The 23,805-nt window shown below is 30.0% G+C and overlaps 2 protein-coding genes and 1 long non-coding RNA gene across 3 annotated transcripts; 1 reads left to right on the plus strand and 2 right to left on the minus strand.

Annotated features, from left to right (window-relative positions):
* Nucleotides 1-6,060: 6,060 nt before the first annotated feature.
* LOC132746886 (insoluble matrix shell protein 2-like) lies at nucleotides 6,061-8,242 on the minus strand. Its single transcript, XM_060736163.1, has 3 exons — nucleotides 7,946-8,242; nucleotides 6,897-6,959; nucleotides 6,061-6,503 (listed from the first exon to the last, which is right to left on the minus strand). Exons 1-3 carry the CDS (start codon nucleotides 8,126-8,128, stop codon nucleotides 6,405-6,407), a joined length of 345 nt encoding a protein of 114 aa, XP_060592146.1. The 5' UTR covers nucleotides 8,129-8,242; the 3' UTR covers nucleotides 6,061-6,404.
* A 1,708-nt stretch (nucleotides 8,243-9,950) lies between these two features.
* On the minus strand, nucleotides 9,951-11,719 carry LOC132746887 (insoluble matrix shell protein 2-like). Its single transcript, XM_060736164.1, has 3 exons — nucleotides 11,458-11,719; nucleotides 10,430-10,492; nucleotides 9,951-10,121 (listed from the first exon to the last, which is right to left on the minus strand). Exons 1-3 carry the CDS (start codon nucleotides 11,638-11,640, stop codon nucleotides 10,032-10,034), a joined length of 336 nt encoding a protein of 111 aa, XP_060592147.1. The 5' UTR covers nucleotides 11,641-11,719; the 3' UTR covers nucleotides 9,951-10,031.
* A 5,285-nt stretch (nucleotides 11,720-17,004) lies between these two features.
* On the plus strand, nucleotides 17,005-19,651 carry LOC132746890 (uncharacterized). The gene is made up of 3 exons (XR_009628043.1): nucleotides 17,005-18,091; nucleotides 18,433-18,512; nucleotides 19,347-19,651. It is a non-coding gene; the product is annotated as an uncharacterized LOC132746890 (long non-coding RNA).
* Nucleotides 19,652-23,805: the final 4,154 nt, after the last annotated feature.

A 23,805-nucleotide genomic window follows, 5' to 3' on the forward strand; every position in this document is an offset into this window, starting at 1 on the left:
TGATTCGTGAAGAACTTCTGTTTATATGCAGCTCAGCGAATTCTCTGACAACTTGAATGCATTAAATAATGATGTTTATTTCTTTCTAAGGTGTAACCAGAACTGCCAAAATATCAATTTCAAACGATTTTAAACACAACCTTAATTGTTAACCAAATATGAAATTAAAATTTTGTTGTCATTATCTGAAACTTTAAGTATTTGCCAAAGTCTGCGAAGAACATAATAATGATAAATTTGCATAACTTATTAAATGTTGAACATATCATTCTTTGAGAATAAGCAACTCTTGTTTTGTTTTATATATTCACACATTTCTTTCAATGCTAATGTTTTAAAAAATATATCTGCACTGTCTTTGTATGAAATTCTCTTAACAATAACAATTCTTTTCTTCGAATATTTTACACGTTTTCTATCTCTTTCAGTGACATTATGTCCATATAAGTAACAATGGTAAATGTCATTGCAATAACTAAACAATTCAACTGTATAATTTACTTCACCTGAAAAATGAAAAAAATTACAACCACATGATTTGGATGTCCTTGAGAATTTATCGGTAGGATTCATTTTATAAAAATATTGCGGACAGTCATGTTTATAATTAATGCAGTTTTATAACTTATCCAAACTATTTGTCAATATTTTGGTCAATCGCCATTTTAACAGACAATCTTTTGAAATATATAACCAGTTTGGCCCAAATTGATTAATATTAGCATAATGCAATAATGTTATTATACCTATATCATTTGTAGAAGAAGAATGCAATACATAACAACGATTTGTATATGTAAAATCGATGAAAAATTCATAATTATTTACAGTGACTGTTATATTATAGAACATTTAAAAGACTAAAATCGTGCCTCAAATTTAAATACAGTATATAGAAGTTAAAACAAACAGTGTAAATAGAAAATGTTAAAACATAAAACAAATATCGTTTTTCACAAAGTCATCACCGATCTTAATTACGATTTTTCTTCGGGCGTATAAAATGGTAATAGGTACTACAATCAAAACAAAGCTCCACTTGAGTATCGAGCCTTGAACTGCTTGCACACAAGGAGAGTATAGGTATTTGTAAACTACTATTCCACCTGAATTAAACGTTACAAATTATTCGTTACTAATAGGAAAGTTTTTCCGAAAAATAAGAGATTAAAAGTTCTTCCTCTTCCATTACAAATAGCTATTGACTGTAAAACATTGTTTTAGATTCAAACTGTTATAAACCTGTTTCTTCACGCAGGTAAAGTCTGCAAAATAGTTTCATCTAAAAACGCTTTCTTTTCTTCTTTTTCTTTATTTTTTGCAGAGAATCGCTCAGCGTAGATAGACCTTGTCTTAGGCTCCAATATTGTCCTTGTTGTAAGTTCATATGCTACTATAAGAAACAAGTGCGTAATGAAAATACCAGGTTTTGTAATTTCTGTTCTGAAAATAATTGGTATGTAATATGCAAGAAAAAGAATCAAACAACGGCTGTCGGTACAGACGGGAATATCTAGCTCTCGGGTAACTGTTTAAGCGGAAACTCGGCAGAGCCTCGTTACCGCCGTAAACAGTTACCCTCGAGCTAGATATTTCGGTCTGTATCGGCAGCCAGTGTAAGATTCTTATAGTCTATCACCGAATCAATCTGCCAGTATATTAGATGCATTTATGTACTTTACGTAGAATTATATTGCAATAAAATTATTTTATAAAAGTACTGCCGTCTTGATAAGCACTAATTGGAGATGTCATAAGTGGTCATTATTCCCCGGAAGTACTGTTATATTTATTTTACAACATTTTTATTTATTGTTTAATGTGTTCTGTTTATTGTTTCCAAAAAAAGTTACTGATTTGCCAATTATGTTTTTATTTTAAAAAATATAGCTACATTTGCGTTTCTTACCTTTCAGACAAAATATAAATTACAGGCGGTTGTTCTGGTTACAAATGTACATACAGCAAAATAAAAATAAAATTTAAAAAATGCAATTAAAAAATAAAAGTAAAAAGGATTAATTTAAACTTTGCATATTTAAATTAAAAAAAAATAATTTAGCCAGCAGCATTGTAACATGACATTTGTTTCTGATTAAGAGAGATGGATATTGGTGGATGATAGTATGGACGTGACCTGCATATGAATGATGCTGGATAATAACTTTTGGTGGAACAAATGAGATGAATTATTATATCATGATGAGACTAATTATTATATTATGTTAGGAATTATCTTTTTGACAACATTTCTTGGTTGTAAATTTTTATAGTTGCAGAATTGAAGATAATCAATTGGAAGAAAGAAAAAAGTTAAGGATCCCGAGCTCGTTTTTAATTTTTCTGCCGTTGAAATTTTTTTATATTTTTTGTTATTGCAAGAATTTACAATGGACAACTAACTTATACATAAGTCTATCAAACCTAATTTGAACTACGTGTAAATGTTTCCATTTTATTCTTTGGCTACAATACAAAAAAAAATCTTTTAAGTAAAAGTATAAAGACTAAAACTTTGTTAAAAATATGAAAATGTTTAGAAATAAATAAGAAAAAATAAACAAACTACTTATTTCTATTTCTTAAAATTTGGTTTAATACTGAAAAGAATGTCAGCTACGGGCAAAAATAAAAATTGTAAGAAAATGAGCATAATTCTGTGGCATTCCGCATACTTTTAAAATTCAAAGGCTGATAACTCAAAAATGATGTTACTTTTAATGTTTAATGAAAATCTGGAATCAAAGTGTGATCCCTCGTAAGCATTAACCACAATAAAATTACGAGAGAATTGCAGACTCGGTTTGATTGAGTCTGTACATGAGGGATACTGAATAAGTGCAACATCCCTCACGCCCCCTAGCATCGGCTTGAGCGGTACTTAATACTCAACACTTAATAGTGCTGGCATCAATGATCCCGAAGGACCAGAAAAATACAACAACACTGAAGTGAAGTACGGTGCAACTTTTTACAGCTGCCACACAGCACTTGACACCTGCAGTTGTGAAGTATAAAAATCTGGAAACAAAATGTGATCCCTCGGAAGTCTATTATACTGTTTTTATTCCGAAATATGTCTATATGTAACCGAACTATAAAATGTTACATGTTACAATTCTTCACAGAAACTGTACAATACTGTTATCATCTTGTTTTATTACTTTTATATTATACAAAAATATAAATCATATCAAATAAATGTATAAAGGTCTGTATGCAAACAAGTATGCGATTCAATATGAATTATATTAAATATTTTTGTTTCATTGTGTGCTACAGCAGTGAATGAACAAAGGAAGATTTCATTTTCAAAATGAAAGTCTTCTATTTGTATGAATCCTTGCAAATTTGGTGACAGATTGAATGTTTGTAATGTTATGAAATATGGTAAACACGATCTACAAGGAAATGTGGCGTTCAATGAACGCAACCCCAACATGAAGTTTATGTATCCGTTTATTCTAAACAAAGCCTTAATTGTTATCCAAATATGAAATCATTATAATGATACATTTGCATAACTCATGAAATGCCTATTATTGTAAAATTATTTGTATCGAGAATAAAGACACTGTTGTTTTGTCTGTTTTGAATATTTGTACTTTTCCTTTAACTTTCAGTGCTTGAACATACAGCACTGTCTTTATAGAGGAACTTTATGACAATAAAAATGTAACAGTTGTTAATACATTGTATATTATAATTATGTTTATTTCCTCTTCAAGCGCGATATTATGTCCATCAAAGTGTAAATAGCGAATGTCAAAGTAAGAATAATTAATATTTCAGGAATGTACAAATATTATACAAATTTAACCAATTGCTTCTACTCAATTTCACAAGATACAACTTGACAAGAATATCTCCACAGACGACTATTATGGGAAACAAGAAGGCAAGTTCAGGTTTCAAATATTTTGATATATAAAACACGTACCATCAAATTTGAATATTAACAGTAAACAACGTATAGACCATTAATCTAGGTTTGATTGTGTTTACTTTCAATGTGCAAACATTCAATTCGTATAATTTACCGTTTTAAGGCTTTTGTAGTGAAGGTTTTGTAAATGGTATTTTTTCAAAGATTAAAATAAAATAATATTTTTTAACACCATATTTTATTTGATTCACAAGTGCTTATCAAAGAAACAGGGTATTTTCTATTGTTTCTATGTGTATCTTTTCAGTAATTTCTTGCTCTAAAATAGGGTCTTTCAAATAGAATGGTCTGGAGTCGTAACAAATGTCCCGACTGAATCAAGTGATTAGGTTATCTACCGACCGTGATCTGGCACAGTACATCACCGTTGAAAATATTATTAAGTAGAGACGCCAATATTGGGCGTGGATTTGCATGAGCACAGCCTTCAAAGTGTCATCAAAATGACATTTCTGATGAAACATTGTTTCCTTATTTTAACATTACCCCCATTTTGTTCTGTTGAAGAAAACCAGACAAATTATACAACTGAAAACGTTTAACTTTTTTTATCGCCGTTACTGGACGGCGATAGATTTGAACAGTCCTACCTGTACACAGCATGCCTTTAGCCAATCAAAGCGAATAATTCAGTATCTCATGATTACACAATGGACGTCAAAAACTTCATTGATGTATGCTTAAATGGACTCGCCCTACCGCCATGTTTTGTCGGGTTACTTATTCGTACAACTGAAAAATACCATCATCAATGTACGAACTCAGTACCAGTCTTTAGTCTCTTGCAGGATAAACACAGCAAATTGCAATATTCTTACTACATGTCCTTTCTGATTTAAGAATAAAGTCTTAAAAGACTATATTAGGATTTCTTTCAAAATTTGCACTTAAAGAAAAAAAAAACCTTTTATAAATGGTTTCTTCCGGGTGAGTTTAATACTATGCGTGTTGTTATTGCATCATTATCGCATATGGCAAGTAAGTTAATTTATACAACGTAGTCTGTTTCAGAAAAAAAAACTTCGCAAAGAAGTCGACGGAGTATATAACGTAAATTCCATTTATAGAATCACAGACATCAAGTTTAATGTGTAGCAAGTAACTGTTGTTAATTACGCAAGAAGCTAATTCTTTTTGTCGATTGATGCACGTAGTCTAAGCGATTGTGACATCTCCTCTTGACAGGAACGGAATGGTAGAGTAAATCAAGTTTTTTTGTTGGTTTTATGTGTTGACCACATACAATAAAGTATTAGGCAAGAAAGGAAATATTATTTCTATATTCATGGCTGAACGGCGATTCCAAGCATTTTTGGAAATGCTAATACTTGTTCATAGATTGTTAAAATATAAAGATATTAAACAAACAACATCTAAATTAGGACATTATACTTTTTAATTTTCATTTTTATATGACATAACTTTAGAATTACTGACTTAATTTGTTTCATCTAATTTGATGTTGTTTTTTTTTTTTCATTTTTAATGAATACATCTCACGTATACGTTATATCTGGTACATGTGCCACAATCAATCGGTGAGTATATTAGATGCATACGGAATTACATTGGTATTACAATGCACACAAGGTTATATGATTTTAAGTACTGTCGTCTTGATTAAACAATAGTTGGCCATGGATTAAAGGCCCATTATGCTTCAGATATGCTTTTATATTTATTATTCAAAACTTTATTTTTATTTAAGGTGTTCTGATTATAGTATCCAAAATATTACTCATTAGCAAAATTACCTTAACCACCTTTTGCCACAATTTCTCTTTGGTAAAAGTACAGATGAAGTGATTTAGTATTTTATATGTAAGTCAAAATGTTACTTTGTTTCTAATTTTACTACTTTAATGACAAATAACGACAATACCTAGCATGCCCTAAAACTACCAAACCTTGACTATTCAGACGTTATAAAACTCATATTTGCCTATTCTTATAAGACAAAATTGTTTCGGTTCTGAAACAACGTGCCTTTAAACTAATTTCAAGTATTTCACTTTTTTTATAGAATCTGACTTCATGATATTTTCACTTTTCTATTTTGTAATTAGTGTGTCAAAAGGTAACTGATTTTTAATATACAATCATTAAATATAAGATAATTTCATGAACTTTATTGTTTTATTTCAAGTCATATGCCATGTTTACATTTGTATACATGATTATTTCATGTAATTGTTATTTTTACATGGATACACTGAATAAGGTAAATGCCATATATTTATATATGGTATATTGTGACGTCACAATAGACAATTATACTTAGTGATCATAACATTTTCTTAACCTCAAGGTAAAATATGTCTTAGATTAAACAAACAACTCACAGATGTAACAAATATAGAAAAATTGAATTGAGAAAACGATTTTGAAAATAAAGTTGCAGGTGTCATGACAGATTAATTAATAAAATAGAAATGTTGTTGTCAAAAGTATTATGCCATCAACTCTGCCAATATTTGGGACACCAGCAATGTGCATTTAAAACTGTTCTAATAAGTGCAGCTTTAAAATTCCACAGCACATCCGCTTGACAGTGTTTCTGAAAATAAAAGAAAAAATGTTTAATACAACGGACATACATGCATGTAATCATTCTAATAATCAGTTTTATTTAAGATAATGCTAGTCAAGATAAACGCAAATATATAACCTATAGATTATAGCCTGTGTTATAAACATAAAATTATCGTCATTTAGAAAGAAATGTATTATTGTGGGATGTTTCAACCAATAAAGCTGACGGCCACAAAACAAAGGCCACATTATATAACAAGTATTTAAGTAGCGGAGTGATAATTTGCTATCTTTACTTTTGGTATTAAGATATCTAAAATCGAAGATTATTTAAATCGAAATTTTGTAATTTTTTTCTTTGCATTTCGTATACTGAAGTAGTATAGGGGTCGGTTTGGCCCCTATATTTCATACTTACTATAAGACCTTTACTGTCTAGAGCCTTGAACTTCACCCGGTATTCGTCAGTATTTGGCTTTGGCTGAAAGACAAAATATGTGTAAATATGGTATTCATTTTCTACAAAGAATTCGAGTAAAATAAGTAATGCCCCATTAAATAAGAAATGCGCGTAAAAATAAATAATGCTCGATTGAATTAATTTAAGTTTGCATAAAATAACTTTATAATGGTAAAGAAAAAAATGATGTTTGAGTAGAATAACGAATGCTCGAGAAAAATAAGCAATGCTCGAGTAAAACAACTCATGCGGGATTAAAATAACTACATACATAGCATAAAATGATTATGTAAATTAATGATCAAGATTTAAAATATTCTAAGTATTTATTAGTGTAAAATATTTATTTCCAGAATACTTGGGTATTATCATTTACAATGACAACACGTATAATAGAATACGTTCAAATTAAATTAAGGAGATTTTACTAAGCTATAAAAGTAAAAAATATTAAGATACGAATTTTATTTTAATTAAAACAATATGTTATTTTCAGTATGTCATTACAGACAAAACAGAAAATTCTTTTTTCGTATTTGTATAACATGTGTGTACAACAGACGGGTTACATGTTGTTGAAAGAAAATCGTTATCGTTTATTCTATAACAAATAGTATCTCTCAACAAACAGTCAAATACAAATGGTCACATGAGAAAAAAGAAACAAATAAGTCATGACAACAATGCATGTGTGTTTCTAACGAATGTCCGAGTAAAATTACCAGTGCCCGAGTAAAATTACTAATGTTCGACGAAAATTACTAATGCTCAAGTAAAATTACTTATGCCCGAGTACATTTTGATTTTCTGTCCTACACAACTACAAGAACTGCTCACAGGTTAAGCAACAACATCATAATTCTAATAAATATATGCACTTAATAAACTATTAAAAAATATGTGAAATTTATCTCAGATGTAAAATATTTTCATTTAAAATATATGCTTTAATGTGTATTTTACTTTGTGAACAAATAAAATAAGATAATTATGATAAGATGACATACATTTATCCTTTCTTGAGCTGAAATCATGGCTTTGAATGTCACGCCTAGTGCTTCCGCTGCAACAAAAGCTGATCCGAGAGCCCTTCTTGACTGCATGCTTATATCGCGCCATTTATTATACGGTGGTGGTGCAACAACAAAATGTAACATCAAAATTAAACTTAAACAAACTTTAAGCTTCATTATTTAATATAACATTAACTTGAATATCAAATGACAATTACAAATTTCCTTGTGTCTGTCGCTTTATAAACAAGTTGTCTATATTTATATGTAATTAAGCAGTGACCATGACAGGCGGTCATAAATTTATGTTCTTATTTATGTTCCCTTAAACAAACACCACATTTGTAAATGCTTTTTGCTATGTCATTATTTTAAGTGAAATGTGTCTTTTTCGAGAAAAACGACAAAAATTAAGTATATTTTACCTGCACGTATGCATGTTTTTTTTCACAATTTGTATTGCGGTTAGGAAACATGCAGGGTTTACAACAAATTATTGTTTCAATGAGGCCGCTGTTTGTTCGAATCCCGACAGGGACTTATTTGAAAGTAAGATTTTGCAAGATCTGATGCATGAAAAATTCATTCCTTTACACTACAGCAGACTTTAAACTAAATTTGCAATTCATTAAATGTCCTTAAAACATAGACTTGGAAGAGTAATTGTAAATTGTCTATCAATTTACATCGTAAGGTTTTGTCTTTATATGAATATTGGCCTACTTTCACTTTGGACATACGAAGTGAAAATCAAACATGGCTGGCAATGCGGAATCACCTTATTTTGCACTGAAAAAAAAAAACAAAAAACATTTTAAATGTTAAAAGATAATGATTTTTGAAGATGCATTACACCTAAAACAATGCTAGGGTGTATAAGAGCTGTTGCAACTTTCATTACCTCTAATAAGTATTTGCCAGACTCAATAAACCGGATCAGTAATGTTTATCTTTTTACTTTGATTTCATTACTCTTAAAAGCCCTCCTCTTTTCAAAATTGTTGAATATACAATCATATTCTAAACATTGTACTATTAAAGTTAAATCGAAATATGATCTTGAGTTTTAAATTGATTTCTTATTTGATCATACGTTTTTGGGGCTATTATTATTCCTACAAATGTGTGCGGGATCATGATTGCTTGTCATTTGTGTAAGTCTTTTAATTGAAAATAGCTCTTTGGGAACTTAGAGAGTTTCTTGTTTAAATGTGCATGTATCAATAATGTTGAAAACTACTTAAGGTTCTCGTGAATCTATGTTTTATTGTTTAGGTTTTTATAAGCAACAATGATATTTAAGAATAAATTACAGATGATATTCATCTGAATTTCTTAACTTGAATTGAATACCACTTGCAAATACCAATAACAAACCAATGTAGTGGATTTAGAATGCAATAAGGCCCTTTGTCTGCATAAAAAATCATTTATTCATTTTCCAAAACTCATAGCTTTGTCATGCAGTTTTTGAAAATGAAATTTCACTCATTTCTACATTATTATTGTTTATTGTTTTAAGTGATAAAGCACTAAATATAAGACTTAGAATAGCTTTGTTATTAAGATCATTTCGAAAAATTATTAAAACAAATCTATAAAAAAAGCGTTTCCAGAATTCTTATACTCAGAGCAACAAGTGTTCAAAGTTTCCCCATGCCATATCTTAGTATTTTTTTTTATTCTGTTAGAAACATAACGTGAAATACTCTTTGTTTTGAAGATTGAATATTGATTAAACCGGTGTGATGATGTCAAGGAAATTGTACCTTTCACTGACTCATTCAGACCGAGCTGCAAATTTACCTTTAATTTTGTTGTAGTTGTTTCATAGAATTTCGAATAAAACAATTTCAGATATAACTTTAATTAAAATTGATTTAGATAAATGTTAAGATAGCATTGGTAAAATAAGAAGCTATATCGACAATAAACTATTGTAAACTAAAGAGAACTAAGACAATTTGAGAAAAGTAAACAATTTGAAAAAAAAAATGAATTTGAAGGTGTTATGGCAGATAGTCTTTAACAAAATAAGATAGTTAATTCGATCTGTCGCATAAGACTGTCAACAGTTCAGTCATTTTTCTGGAGACCAGCAACTTTCATTTGACACTGATATCCAAGGTGTTGCTAAATGGTCCCACAGAACATCAGCCTTACAGTGTACCTGAAAAAAAGAAGAAAATAACAAAGTAAAAATGGGTACCGTTTTTATGGGAAAAGATAGCTAACACCAAGATTGGTTTGTGTCCTTATATATGGGAAATATTACCTTATGTTAACTCACCAACTTAAATTTTTGCATTCAGATCGAATAAATTGTCTTATTTTGTTAAAGTCTCTCTTTCATGATACCATAGCAAAAGATCCTGAATCTGTAGCCGCATAATTATCATAAGTTATCAAAAAGTGAAATGATAAACTGCCATCTTTAATCAAACAAATCTCTCTGTAATTTGCATATTGTAAACTTACTGATTCACCTGTACTGGATGTCGCCGTAAACTTTACCCGATACTCATCAGTGTTTGGCTTCGGCTGAAAGAGAACAAATTAAAATTAAAATATTTGGCTTCACAATTACTTGAACGACATATTCATATCTTATTGTTTTGTAAAGGGCCATTAACATGTTTAAAATGTGGTCGAATAGCTAATAATATTATTAATTTAGTAATGGTTGAATGTCAAATTCTCTTAATTCAAATATTGTATAGTAAAATAACATTTGAAAGAGATAAGTTTAAGTCATTCAAATTAGTGTACGCCAGAAACCATCAAAATAGCAGAAATTACTTTATTAAATCATTATTGAATTTTTAGATATCGGTAAGGCTTAAACATTATACATAAATAAAAAAAAATACAGCACGTGTCTTGTTTTTTCTTATTTTTAACGCAATTTGTTACATGTTGTTACTCATATCCTGGCGGCCGATCCACCCAACAGGCTTTCCTTGATTACAAACCGGTAATTAAATTACGAATTTCTTCTATTGTGAACGTCTGCTTATTATCCGAATTGGTAGAAGAAAGACTATTATACTAAAAGTCCGAGATCAATTAAACGGATCAAATATAATCTGTTATACCGCAAAGGACGATATAAATTATACCTCTTTCAAACGTAAATTGCCGAATACTTTTAAACATTACTTAAATGATGATGTCACATTTTTAATGAAATGTGAGTAACAATAAAAGAAAACTTTTCAATGACCGAGAGACAACATGAACATGTTTCCATATCATTTGAGCGTTAAAAATGGCATATTTATTACTTCAGAAAGTTTATACTAATGTCTTTCTTATCAATGCTTGTGTGAATTCGTTTAAATTCTTGCGTTTTGAATGGTCCTTCTCAGTAAAATAAAAACTACTTACAAGTTGTCAAAATAATATCATTGTTACAATTTCTACAAACGCTTAAATCTAATTACCTTTGTATAAGACATGCATCTTAGACATTACATAATTTATCAAAATTGCAAAAGAAAACGTACATTTATCCTCTCTTGAGCTGAAATCATATCTTCGAATGCCACACCAAGGACATCTGCTGCAAAGTGAGCGGATCCGACAGTCCGCCATAGTTGTATGCTAACATCACGCCATTCTGGGGATGGTATTGGTGCAACAACAAAATGAATCAGCAATATTAAACTTAAACAAACTTTAAGCTCCATAAATGCAAACAACGTTTAATTCTATATTAAGATGACAATGACACTTATCATTCTGGTGTATCCCGCTGAATTAACAAGTTTCCCGTATATACATACTATTAAAAAACCTGTGACAAACGATGATATGTTTAATGTTCTGATTTATGTCTTATTTAGTTCTTGCAAATTTAAATATGCTTTGAAATGTTGCACCGTCATTTCAATCGTGATGTATTTATTTTAGGAAAAATAAAAATGGAACTGTGTATTCAAATAAATTCAAAGAGACTCCACTAAGGTTTTTTACAAAAAGGGACTGTTAATATTTTACCGCTACTTATGCACCATTTGAGCCTGGGCCATTGACTTGGGTGCACAATTTAAGTTAATTTAAGTTCTTTCCGGGGAATTGCAATGTGTTGCAACCTATTTCACTCAAATCTGGCTAATAATAATAACATAAAAATACGATTTTTGGAGTATGTTTCTTAATTATCTTTTGCATATTATTATGCTTAAAAACAAGATTAAATGAAATTTCCCCAATATCAAAATTAATATCTAAATCTGTTTTCCCCACTGGTAGCCTTATATTAGTCGAATTTCTAAATACAGGAAGTCTTGAACTGAAATTAAGTTCGACAATCAACGTTAAATGGCGATGTTATTATTTATCATATTTCAAAAATATGAATGATCGTTTGATGAAATAATAAAAAAGAAACAATATTGTAGTAGAAGAAAAGTCACACCCTCCGATCTTATTTCTGTTACCTACGGCAATTTATATTAGACCAGGCTTTTAGTGAAATGGCTGCCATTTTTAAAAGTTGTTTATTTAAAGGGAGGAAAATAATTGTGTTTGATTCAAAAAGGTATCATTTGGATTTGTTAGTCATAAATATTTTATAAGAAAGCAAACTTATTTGAGGATTATTAAAGACAATAATAAATCGTTGACAGATGTGCAAACATTAAAATAGCGCCTAGGAATTAGGAAAACATGGAATTGTTAAGAGGCTATTTTACAAATTCTGGTATGTTTACTTATTCGTCTGGTTGATGACTGCCATTGCTTTTCAAGTTTTTATATTGCAAAAGTCAGTTATTGCTCGAAGGATATGCCCAAATGTCATGAAGAGCAGCTTGCATGTGGTAGGAAGTGTATTTTTCAGACTGTAAAAATGAAACAAACAAAAAATAGGGACGATATTTGGTGATTGGTAATTTGAATGAATTGAAGTATTTTTTTCTTTTTATTACTTTTGAAATTTAAGTTATTTTTTAACTTCAGCTTTGTTTTGCTCTAAACAGCCCTGATAATGTCAGTATTGTCAACAAAAATAAAATTGAGGTACCACATGGGGAAAATCTTTAAAGAGAAGTATCGTCATTGAAAAGTGTGAAATTAGTATTTGATATTTTTCACTGTGAAATTATCAAATATAATTTTTCACGAATAAATCAGTAATCCACTCAAAGCATAAAGTTAGTAGCATCTTAAGTTTTTTATTGTAATCATAATATTACGAGTTTAGATTACCAAAAAGTTTTTGAAGTCACACGGTTTTTACATGTTATATATTTGTCTGATTATTTTTATTTTTAGATAAATTATATTAGATTGTACTTCGCAAAAGCCACAAAACCCTTAAGTTCATAGTCAGTGATAAAGATATAATGTACTGTCAAATGATATAAAAACAAGTCTTTATGTTGCTATGTTGATATGTTGCCTCAAGCAAAATTTTCATTGCAACGACAATATAAAAACTGATTAAATAATTGCAGCTTTCAGTCAATTTCAACTTTAATATTATGCACATACGCAATTGATGATTGATGAATGCAGGAAACCTCAGAACGTTAAGCGTTTTTCTATGTTTGCTTTCACTTACAAAGGAATATGTCAACGATAAATATATTGGAAGTTCCTGTTCGCACGAGTAGTACATTGATGTGAATAATTTGTAATCTTTTTCTTTTTTTTTCTGAATGAAAATACCGAAGGTCCTGGTTGAACACAGTAAAGTTAATCTTGATCAAGGTGACTGTCCCGCCGGGTTACTATAAGTCCTTTGTCTGTGAACTATTGACTTTTTTCTATAAACCACACCTTTCCCGTTCAGTTGTCCTAACAAATGTAGGTTCGAATCCATTTATTAATGTTGAAAAAAATCATGTACTCTTGTTTTTATTTCAAAATTTTTATGCCCTCCGTCCGTCGGACCGGACTGTCCGAAAGCCAGTCAGTACATCCATCCGCAAAAACTGTGTCCGAATTATGCTTAAGTTTGCTATAATTGGCTATATATTTGTCGGTAATGAAAAGATTGTCTTACTTTTGGTAAAACAATCTTAGGGACAAACCATTTAGTTAAAAAAAAAGATATAATTTAACTTGACCTTGACTTTTATTTGCCATTGACAGTTATTGCAACAAATGGGTCATTACTCAGATTGATTTTTATACTTGGACAGAAGTCACAAAACTGACATGTTTATTTTTATTTACAGATTGTATTTATATGGACAAAACACGTATAACAAATCTGACATGTTGAATTATTCTAATATGACCTTGGGATTAAATTGACCTTGACTGTGAAGGCCAAATTATTGTTATTTGCTGAAATTTACTTAATCATATCATTTATATAAGATTGGATTTATACGTTGACAAAAATAAAACAAACGACAAAACCAGCATGTTGAATTATTCTTATATGACCTTGACCTTAAACACAAGAGGTTGCAATTAATCAATTGCAAATGATGATTTTTTTTATTTTTCATTGACTTACACTTGCAAAGACCAATAACATGCCATTAGAATGGATGTTGAATGCAATATGACCCTTTGTCTGCATACAAAATCATTGTTCATTATCCAAAACTCACAACTTTGTCGTTTTTTGCGAATGAAAGCTCACTCTTTCCTAAATTACAAATTATTTCTTGTTTCAAGGAGATACTCAGGCAAATTAATCACAAAAATATTAAAATGATCTTATGTACTCAAATTACGCTAAAATGACATTTTTTCAAAGTCTCAACATAAAGTTCTGTATCAATTGTCTATATATTTTTGGTTTGAAGCGTAAAATACATGTATATATGTTGAACGCCGTCAAAATCACAGAGAAGGTTTAAAACAAGTTATGTAATTTGAACAAACCATGGAAATTATAATAACAGATATTGTGGATATTGTATGATTGAAACAAGTCTACGTCATTCATTTCAGATGTTCTTTAACGTTTCCGGAGTTAACTTTGACAACTTTTGTAAAATATATCAAGTTAGGAAACAACTTTTTTATTCTTTATAAGGAGAAAAGTTTTGTTCCTGTGACTGCCCAGTGTATTTGTTTTCAGGACATTTACAGAATAATAAATGAAAAATTGAAAACGAAGAAATTGAAAAGTTATTGCTTATTTATTGCATCCTGTCGTAACACTGAGTAAAAGTCTGCTTTGTTATTTAAATTTCGAACGTTTAACTGAAACATCTTAAACTTAATTGTTTTTTTTCAGAATTCTTATTATTCAAAAAGGAAACAATTGTTTAAAATTTCCCCATGCCATATCTTAGTGGCTTTATATTTCTTTTATTCTATAAGAAAACTTAGGTTCAATACTCTTTGTTTTTTTAAGATTGAATATTGATTAAACCGGTGCCAAAGGGTGTGAGAGAAGTTGTACCTTTCACTGACTCATTCAGAACGAGCTGCAAATTGACCTTTAATTTTGTTGAAGTTGTTTCATAGAATTTCGGATAAAACAATTTCGGATATAACTTTTATTAAAATTTATTTAGAAAAATGTTTACATAGCATTGGTAAACTTAAAGGCTATATCGACAATAAAGGTATGAAATTTAACACAGAGCATGTAAACTAAAAAGAACTAAGACAATTTGGAAGAAGAAAACAATATTACAAAATGAATTTGAAGGTATCATGACAAAAAGACTTTAACAAAATAAGACAAGTCGATCTGTCGCTAAAAATATGTCATCAGTCCGGTCATGTTTTCAGGAGACACGCAACTTTCATTTGACACCGATCTAACAGGTATTGTTGTAAAGTTCCATAGAACATCAGCCTTACAGTGTACCTGGAAAAATGAAGAAAACAACATAGTAAAACGCATCAAACCTTTTTTTATGATAAGCATTTAATTTATCTGAATTCGTATTATTCAAAGAATGTTATATTAAACAAAGGTGAATGACAGAAAACGTATAGAGACATATTTTTAATTTTTAAGCTGATTTTTCAGATTTCACCATACACGTTTATCGGTGTTTAGCGATATAATTTGTTTACCCGTTGTAATTCACATTAAAAGAAAAATGCAAGTAATTCAATCGGTTAACAGTAATATATCACCAGTGCTTTAAAGTATACCTATTAATGATCTATGTTTGTTATTCGGTTGAGTTACATATGTTGGAAATGTAACATCTTGTCCTTATAATTCCCATATCTATGTTTCAATCAACGTGATTGCATTATCAGGTACATCTTAACAAATGGTTCAATAATTTAACTGTATGATTACTAAATGTAATGTTTGTTTAAGTTCAAGTAGTTTTTGTGACCAAAATAAGCATATTTTTCAAGTCAGTTTGTTTATTTGCTTATCAATCTGATTAAAAACAGCTCTAAATAACGCAGCGCCTTTAGATCTGAGCGTGACCATGTAGGAAATTATTTCTGGTGACTTTTCACACAGCCAATCATCGGCGAGCTTTAATAATTTTGTAAGCGACGTAGTTTCTAATTTTAACCCTGGAAAAACCAATACTGAGTAAGTAATTTTCACGATTTCGAGAACTATCATGGCGTTATCCAAATATCCGACAGGTAAATTGGCAATACGATCTTAAATTTGACTCTAAACATTTTTTGCTTTAAACATTTTGTTGCTTACCAAAAAACAACAATTTGTTTATCTTCCATGTTTAACGGTATTTTGATACTTCTTCTAATGCCTATGCAAAAACTGGTTTGATTACATTGCTAGAAATAGTTTTCTCGGGAAATCCGATTTATAAAGAAGCCGAAACACATACAAACGTCATCAGATCTGCATAAAAATAAGGGGCCGTATTCATAAAGAATCTTAAGTGAAAATTTTCTCCTTAACTTGAAGTTTTCCCTTAAAATCATACAGTTTTCCCTTAAGTTTTAAGGAAAATCTTAAGTCTTATTCATAAAAAATCTTAAGTCAAAATTCCCTTAAATTCTGTCGAATTTCTCCTTAACTTTTAAGATACCTCCTATGCTCCCTTAACTTTTAAGGAATTTTTTAAGGGAAAATTTACAGGAAACAAAATGGCGTTCAAGCGTTAGCTCTATCCAATATTTGTGTCTGAAAGTCCTTTTATTGTTCTTAAAAGGTAGGGAGAATTGTCAAACACATCATTTTATGACTAGTACACTGCTCCGTTTTTTATTTACCCGTTAATATAGGGTCCGTGAATTTACCGTACGTACGAAACCGACTTTCAGTCATGAATTTTACCTTGACATCTTCACGTCAATAAATGTTAAATTTAAATGTAAAGACGCGAATAGCAAACATTTAAGTTTGATTATAAAATAAGGAATATTTCAAGGATGATGTGAGATTTAACCAGACGATAGATATTTTATCATGTACCAGTGGCTGAAGGTGAACGATATTCAAATATCAAAGTTGCAGTTTTCGGATGTTCAGTATCCGGATATATGTTAAATTATGTGATGAATAAAGTGTGACATATATGAGATAAGTGGTTGCTATATACTTATAAAAACAGATGTAAAATAATTTGAATTTCAAGCAGTGAAAATGGACACTTGATGGTTTTGGACAAGGAGGTGTAGATTATATCTGGAGTTTGTTATATAAAACTTATAATCCACTAATTAAATCCATTCCACATGTACTATAAGGAATTATATAGACTAATACTGACTAAAGTGTACAAGTATAGGTCCAGATGGACCCACAAAATGAAATCCCTAGTTTCGAAATTTGACATTCATTGAAAGATTGTAACAATTGAAACCAAAAAGTATAGCAATATGTCGGATCAGAGGTGACACTATACAAACATTTGAAATTGTTTAACAAGTCAAAAACAACTGTAAATTTTAACAATTCTTCAGTTACACCTATTCAACAAGGGAACTTAATTTAAACTTTACATAGCATTGTGCAGAATGATATTTTCTGAAGAGAAGTAATTAATACATGGAACTATTCTTCAACATGTTGATGCTAAGAATCAATGTAACAGAGTTGTGTCAAGCATTTGTGACAAATTTTGTCTAATGAACTGGAGAACCCATTTAACTAGATCTCTGCAGAAAGGACAACAGCATAAAAACTAGCAATCTAACATTTGAAGGCTGTAGAAATCTACATGTATGTGCCAAACAATTTCTAGAGGAAGCAGAGCTTAAATATGTATCTTACAGGTAACAATAATTCTGTTAACCATAATTTAATGTTATATTATCTTTTATGAATCATTTATTTACCATTTCAATATCATGTGAACAGTTAACTGTGTACTTATGGCATTGAAAAATTCATAATAAGAATATAGTGATTTGATGCTGTATTTGGTGGTCGTAAAACTCATTTCAATTTATTTCTAGCATACTGGTATAATAATACAGCATGTGGTAATTTTTTATACCTTGCCACAGATAAACTTTCTTTGGAAGGATTTATGAACAAGAAATTCCAAAAATAAAAAACTCAGTGCTGCTTATTGGTCATTATACTTTTATCAAATCCTAAATTTACATTTCAGGTGGGAAGATTTAAGAAGGTATTGTGTATTGCCAAACTTCCCATATTTCATCTATTGCAGTGCTTAAATGTTTAATTCCGGTTAGTATAATTGATATAAGCAATTTGGTTTGTAATGTTTTATATGTTTATTCATGAAGAGAATATAAATGAGCCGCGTCACGACAAAATCAACATAGTGCGTTTGCGACCAACATGTCTGATCAGGATCCATGCTGTTCGCTATCAGTTTCCCTATTTGTAATAGGGTTGGTAAGCGAACAGCATGGATCCTGATCAGACTGCACAGATGCGCAGGCTGGTCTGGATCCATGCTGGTCACAAACGCACTATGTTGGTTTTGTCGTGATGCGGCTCAAATGTACTTTCTTACATATCACATATATACACACTATCATAATAAACAAGTATACATAGAACTTACATGTACACATGTATTTGACTATATTCTTTTACAAATTATGCAAGAAAAATTAAACAATAATAAATTGAAGTGTACATGTGTAACACTAACAGTAAAAGTATTGTACATGTGTAACAGTAAAACTATTCTACTTAAATATTTAAGATTTTACAAGCATTAACTGATGTGAGCTATAAACCTTTTTGTTAGCACCCCTAATAACATATCCTAGTTATTGGTTAAGTAAAGATATTTCTTCTTTGCTTTATATTTGTCAAATTAACATTTAACTTATTAAGATGACATATAAGTTGACCAACTATTTGATAAACCAAAACTATTAAATACTAGTTTAATTAACAAGTTATTTTTTCACATATAATTTTAGTTTCATATGAAGTTGGCTGCTTCAGGCATAATTTGTTTAAACCTTGCCAATACCAGAACTTTCAACAGTAATTTAAAATAAAAACTTTATACATGTAATTGATTTAGATTTTCCTGAATTTCAGGTTTGACAGAGGATGCCATATTCATTTGGCTGCTTCAAGACAAAGAAGATGCACCAGAACATTCATTTGAACAGTTATAAAATCATGGATCATGTTATGACTAATCACTAACATCTTATGTTATACATAATGTCAAAGTTGAATATATTTGGTGAAGATTGACAATAATATACATATTTTATATAAATCACCAATATAAATGAAGTGACACTTTATCTGGATATTCGACATTGATTATTTAATTATTTGTCTGTAACAATATAAAAGATTTAGTAATGTTTCATATAATAAAAAAGTAAGCCTGAGCATGTTTTCTTAAATTTTATAATTTCATTTTAGTAATTTGTTTAAGTATAACTTAAGTTCCATTTGGCCCATGATCAACAAATTTCATATAATGATTGCTAATATTAAGTGGAAAACGCTTTTTAGCTCGACTATACGAAGTATATGGAGAGCTGTCCTACTCGCCCCGGCGTCGGGGTCCGCGTCCAGATTTTAGATTAAAGTTTTGGTGCAGTAAAATATTTTTCACTATAACTTTGTCATTTCTTTAGGTATCAACTTCAAACTTCAAATATATGTTCCTTATCATCAACCACATCTTATGTGACAAGGTTCATAACTCTAGCACCAATATGTTCAGATTTATCTCCCCTTGAACTTAGAATTTTTCTTAAAAGATACTATTTTTTACTTATACTTCTTTATTTCTAAAGGGATCAACCTCATACTTCAAATATATGTACCTTATCATCATCCCCATCGTATGTGACAAGGGTCATAACTCTAGCACCAATATTTTAAGATTTATCTCCCCTTGAACTTAGAATTTTCCTCAAAAAATACTATTTCTTACTGTTTCTTCTTTATTTCTTAAGGAATCAACCTCATACTTCAAATATATTTACATTATTTCTAGAATTATTCCCCTTGATCTTGGAATTTATGTTAACAAATGTTATATTTTTACTATAACTTAATACTTAATTATACATAATTGATTTTTCTTTCATAGTTTTGTCCTCCTTACTGCGTCCAGCATTTTATTAGTCGAGCTTCGCTGTCTCCTGTGACAGCTCTTGTTGATTAATGGGTTGACAGGGTCAAAGGTCAAGGTAACTTTTACCTTAAAACTGAAAATGGTTTCCTCTAAATAACTTTTGTATTGATCAACCTTTTGCTGTAAAATTTCATAAGATGACCAGTCATATTCAATACATGACCCCATTAAATTTTTGGGGTAACATCATCATTAACTAGAAATGTGCCGTCATGCCATGGATGCCCCCTCATGCAGCCAAAATTTCAGATGTTCTAATATTTAAATGTAGTTCCAAATTTGTTTGCACAAATTATTTTTTTCATTTTAAGTTCAAAGCCCTTAAAACTATTCAATGTTTACACAAACTATTTTTATACAAAGTTCAAGGCATGTACAACCGTTGGGGAGATAATGAATGGGAACTGAAAATTTCCTTTTTTTAAAGTAAAAGGGGGCATAACTCTGACAAAAATCATCGAACCATGACCAAATTATAATGCTCCACTTAGTGGTGGCCGTATAATAATTGTGTTTAAGAGCTTGCAGGCTTGAAATCTATTAAAACAAGACTATCAATTTTAGAATAAATCCATTTTAGTACTTGTGCCCTTCTTAAAAATCTTATGTAAATTTGTAGAGGGTCACATAAGAATCATTTCAGTTGAACATTGTTAAAATCTGTTCTGTGGGAAAAGATTTTGTTGACAGAAATCTTTGACTGTCAACAGACATCATGTCATAACAGTAGCTTGATTGATAATTTAGTACAAATTGACTCTGATGTTTATTACACACTTGGAAGTGGCTTTTTAACAAAAATCATTTTAACTATTTTCCACTGTCTTTTATATTTATAAATTGAACAGAAAGTAATGAAACTGTATTAAAAATTGCATTTAAATAGTTTTGAGTTCTTAATAAATATCTATCATTGCCCTTACATCTTTTTTATGCCACCCCAGCATCTGTATAAATTATAATATCAACCTTGAAAATTGACTGGGTAAGATTTAAAAAAAATATTATCAAGATACAAATAGTGTTTCTCAGTGCAAACCTATGCAGAAGTTGAATTCCTTTTTATATGAGAATACTTCTTATTAACTTAAATCAGACCTAGATTTTTGACAAGATTAATATCTTGTAAATTCAGGAAGTGTTTTTAATATTCTAAGTTTATTGTTTAACCTTATAAATTTCAAATATCTAATAAGGGGATATATACAGTGCTTTACATGTAGAATGCACTATTTTTCTTTGTTAAGAAGTGATTCATAGTATTTAATTTGTATTCTAAGTTTCTTCTTCTTTAACTCAAGAAGTTCTGGGTCACAGAAACTGAAATTATGAAGAAATAACTTCTATTAAGACATAAAACATTTTTTTTATTTTAGCTACTATTTGAATACTCCAAATTATTTCAGCCAATTTATCATAAACTGCTTTGTTATAAAGTTTATCAGTATGTAAGATAAATTAGGCTTCTTATATTTAAAATCTATAAATAGAACTAATACAGTAAATTGATTGACAGAATTTATGTAATATTGATAGTATTAGTAAATGTAGTACTTAAATACAGAATTTAGTAAGATGAACCGAGACATGAAAACATTACACATTTTGTGAAATATATGCAATTTCTGAATTGAATGATTTGGTCATAATTGTAAACCATACATACAGACATACAGGCATGTAGCCATAATAATCATAATAGATAGCCCTGTGTTTGACAGTGAGATTCTCCCATTTTTTTTTACAGATCCTGGTTACTACAAACACATGTTGTAGCATTTGAGTTACAGTCCTCTATTGCTGACCAAATTTTTTTGTTTGTAACACTTGTTATTCCTGTGACATATGAATAAGTGTTATATCTATATAAGTTCAAATACATATGAGCCGTGTCACGACAAAAAAACATAATGGGTTTGCGACCAGCATGGATCCAGACAAGCCTGCGCATCCGCACAGTCTGATCAGGATCCATGCTGTTCGCTATCAGTTTCTTTACTTGTTTTAGGGTCTGTAAGCAAACAGCATTGATCCTGATGAGACTGCGCGGATGCGCAGGCTGGTCTGGATCCATGCTGGTCGCAAACACATTATGATGGTTTTGTCATGACACGGCTCATATATGGGATAAGTATATCACTTTTTGTCATTTTGTTGTATTTAAGAAATGTTTTTACTTTTTATTTGCTTTCAAAGTTTCAACCCTTCTATTTTTCTGCTATTTGTGAAAAGTAATATTTTCAATACTGAAAATGAGTGTTATTAACACATCAATGACATTTTCAAAAGAAAATACTTTATTGTTTGTTTTTGGTTGGTGTTCTTTGGAGTAATTTTGCAACTCATTTTATCTTTTATATAAACTGCAGGGTAACTTCGGGTGCCAGGTGATCACAATTTAAACTTTAAGAATAAAAGCTTAAAAAATAATTGTAATTTGTATTGAAACTTTCAACGAGAAACCTAAATATTTGTTGATTCCAATGGTGAAGTTTGTAAAAAGATCGAACAAAAAAAAATGGTATTATCTTTTGAGAATTAGTGTTACACTATTATTGAATTACATACAGACTTTTTATAAATAGATTTTTTACATTGAACATAATGAAAAGTGTTAATGCATGTATTGCATATTGAGAGTAACAGTCAGGGACTATCAAAACCGGACAACCATCAAACCCAGATGGCCCCAAAAGTGCCCTATTCAGTTTTCCTCTTTGTTTAGTGGTTGTCAATCAGTCAGCCGCCTTTTTATCAACAATAAATGCATGTTTCTTCTATAATTTTGCAATTAAATTTATTTCAACTAATATAAATGGTAATACTTAAATGTCCATTCAAAGAATATTGCCTTTGAAAATTTGGAATAGTGCATTACTTGACCTCTTATACTAATACTAGCTACATGTATAATCATTTGCAGTGTATTGTAAACAATAAATTTTGAATAAAATATCCAAAAATTCAGCATTTGCTTCTGAAATTTTGTATATCATGTTAAAAATAAAAAATTATAACACCATAGGTTTTATCTGGATTAAATCAACGCCATGTAATATCTGTCCAGACACATGGTAGTATGGACAATTTAGGTAATTTTTATACCCTCCTCAACAGGACTCAAATTAAGTGTCAACATACTCAGATACAAAAACTTGTAAACGTGGGAGCCTTAACTGACAGACTGAATTACTTGATACAACTTATATTTTATTAAGCAGAACCAAGACTTGGAAAAAAACAACAGGATTTTTAGAGATTTTATCCAGTTGATATATTATTGATAATTACATCTACAAAAATAATCCTTACTGTCATTAAATTTGTGATTCAGAACTCTGTATCTGCTACCATAGCCCTCTACAGTTTCTCCTAATAAATGGGCCAGCAGAACGC

The sequence above is a fragment of the Ruditapes philippinarum genome, unplaced genomic scaffold (assembly GCF_026571515.1).
Source record: "Ruditapes philippinarum isolate M1 unplaced genomic scaffold, ASM2657151v2 ctg4392_1_1_1_1, whole genome shotgun sequence".
Taxonomy (NCBI): Eukaryota; Metazoa; Mollusca; class Bivalvia; order Venerida; family Veneridae; genus Ruditapes; species Ruditapes philippinarum.

What these genes read in the sequence shown, in the direction of transcription:
- LOC132746886 (XM_060736163.1), bottom strand. Translation starts at nt 8,128, where the DNA reads ATGAAGCTTAAAGTTTGTTTAAGTTTAATTTTGATGTTACATTTTGTT. An exon ending in CAGCTCAAGAAAGGATAAAT is followed by an intron (nt 6,960 to 7,945) that starts GTATGTCATCTT and finishes TTTGTCTTTCAG; the next exon opens with CCAAAGCCAAATACTGACGA. An exon ending in TAGACAGTAAAGGTCTTATA is followed by an intron (nt 6,504 to 6,896) that starts GTAAGTATGAAA and finishes TTTTATTTTCAG; the next exon opens with AAACACTGTCAAGCGGATGT.
- LOC132746887 (XM_060736164.1), bottom strand. Translation starts at nt 11,640, where the DNA reads ATGGAGCTTAAAGTTTGTTTAAGTTTAATATTGCTGATTCATTTTGTT. An exon ending in CAGCTCAAGAGAGGATAAAT is followed by an intron (nt 10,493 to 11,457) that starts GTACGTTTTCTT and finishes GTTCTCTTTCAG; the next exon opens with CCGAAGCCAAACACTGATGA. An exon ending in CATCCAGTACAGGTGAATCA is followed by an intron (nt 10,122 to 10,429) that starts GTAAGTTTACAA and finishes TCTTTTTTTCAG; the next exon opens with GTACACTGTAAGGCTGATGT.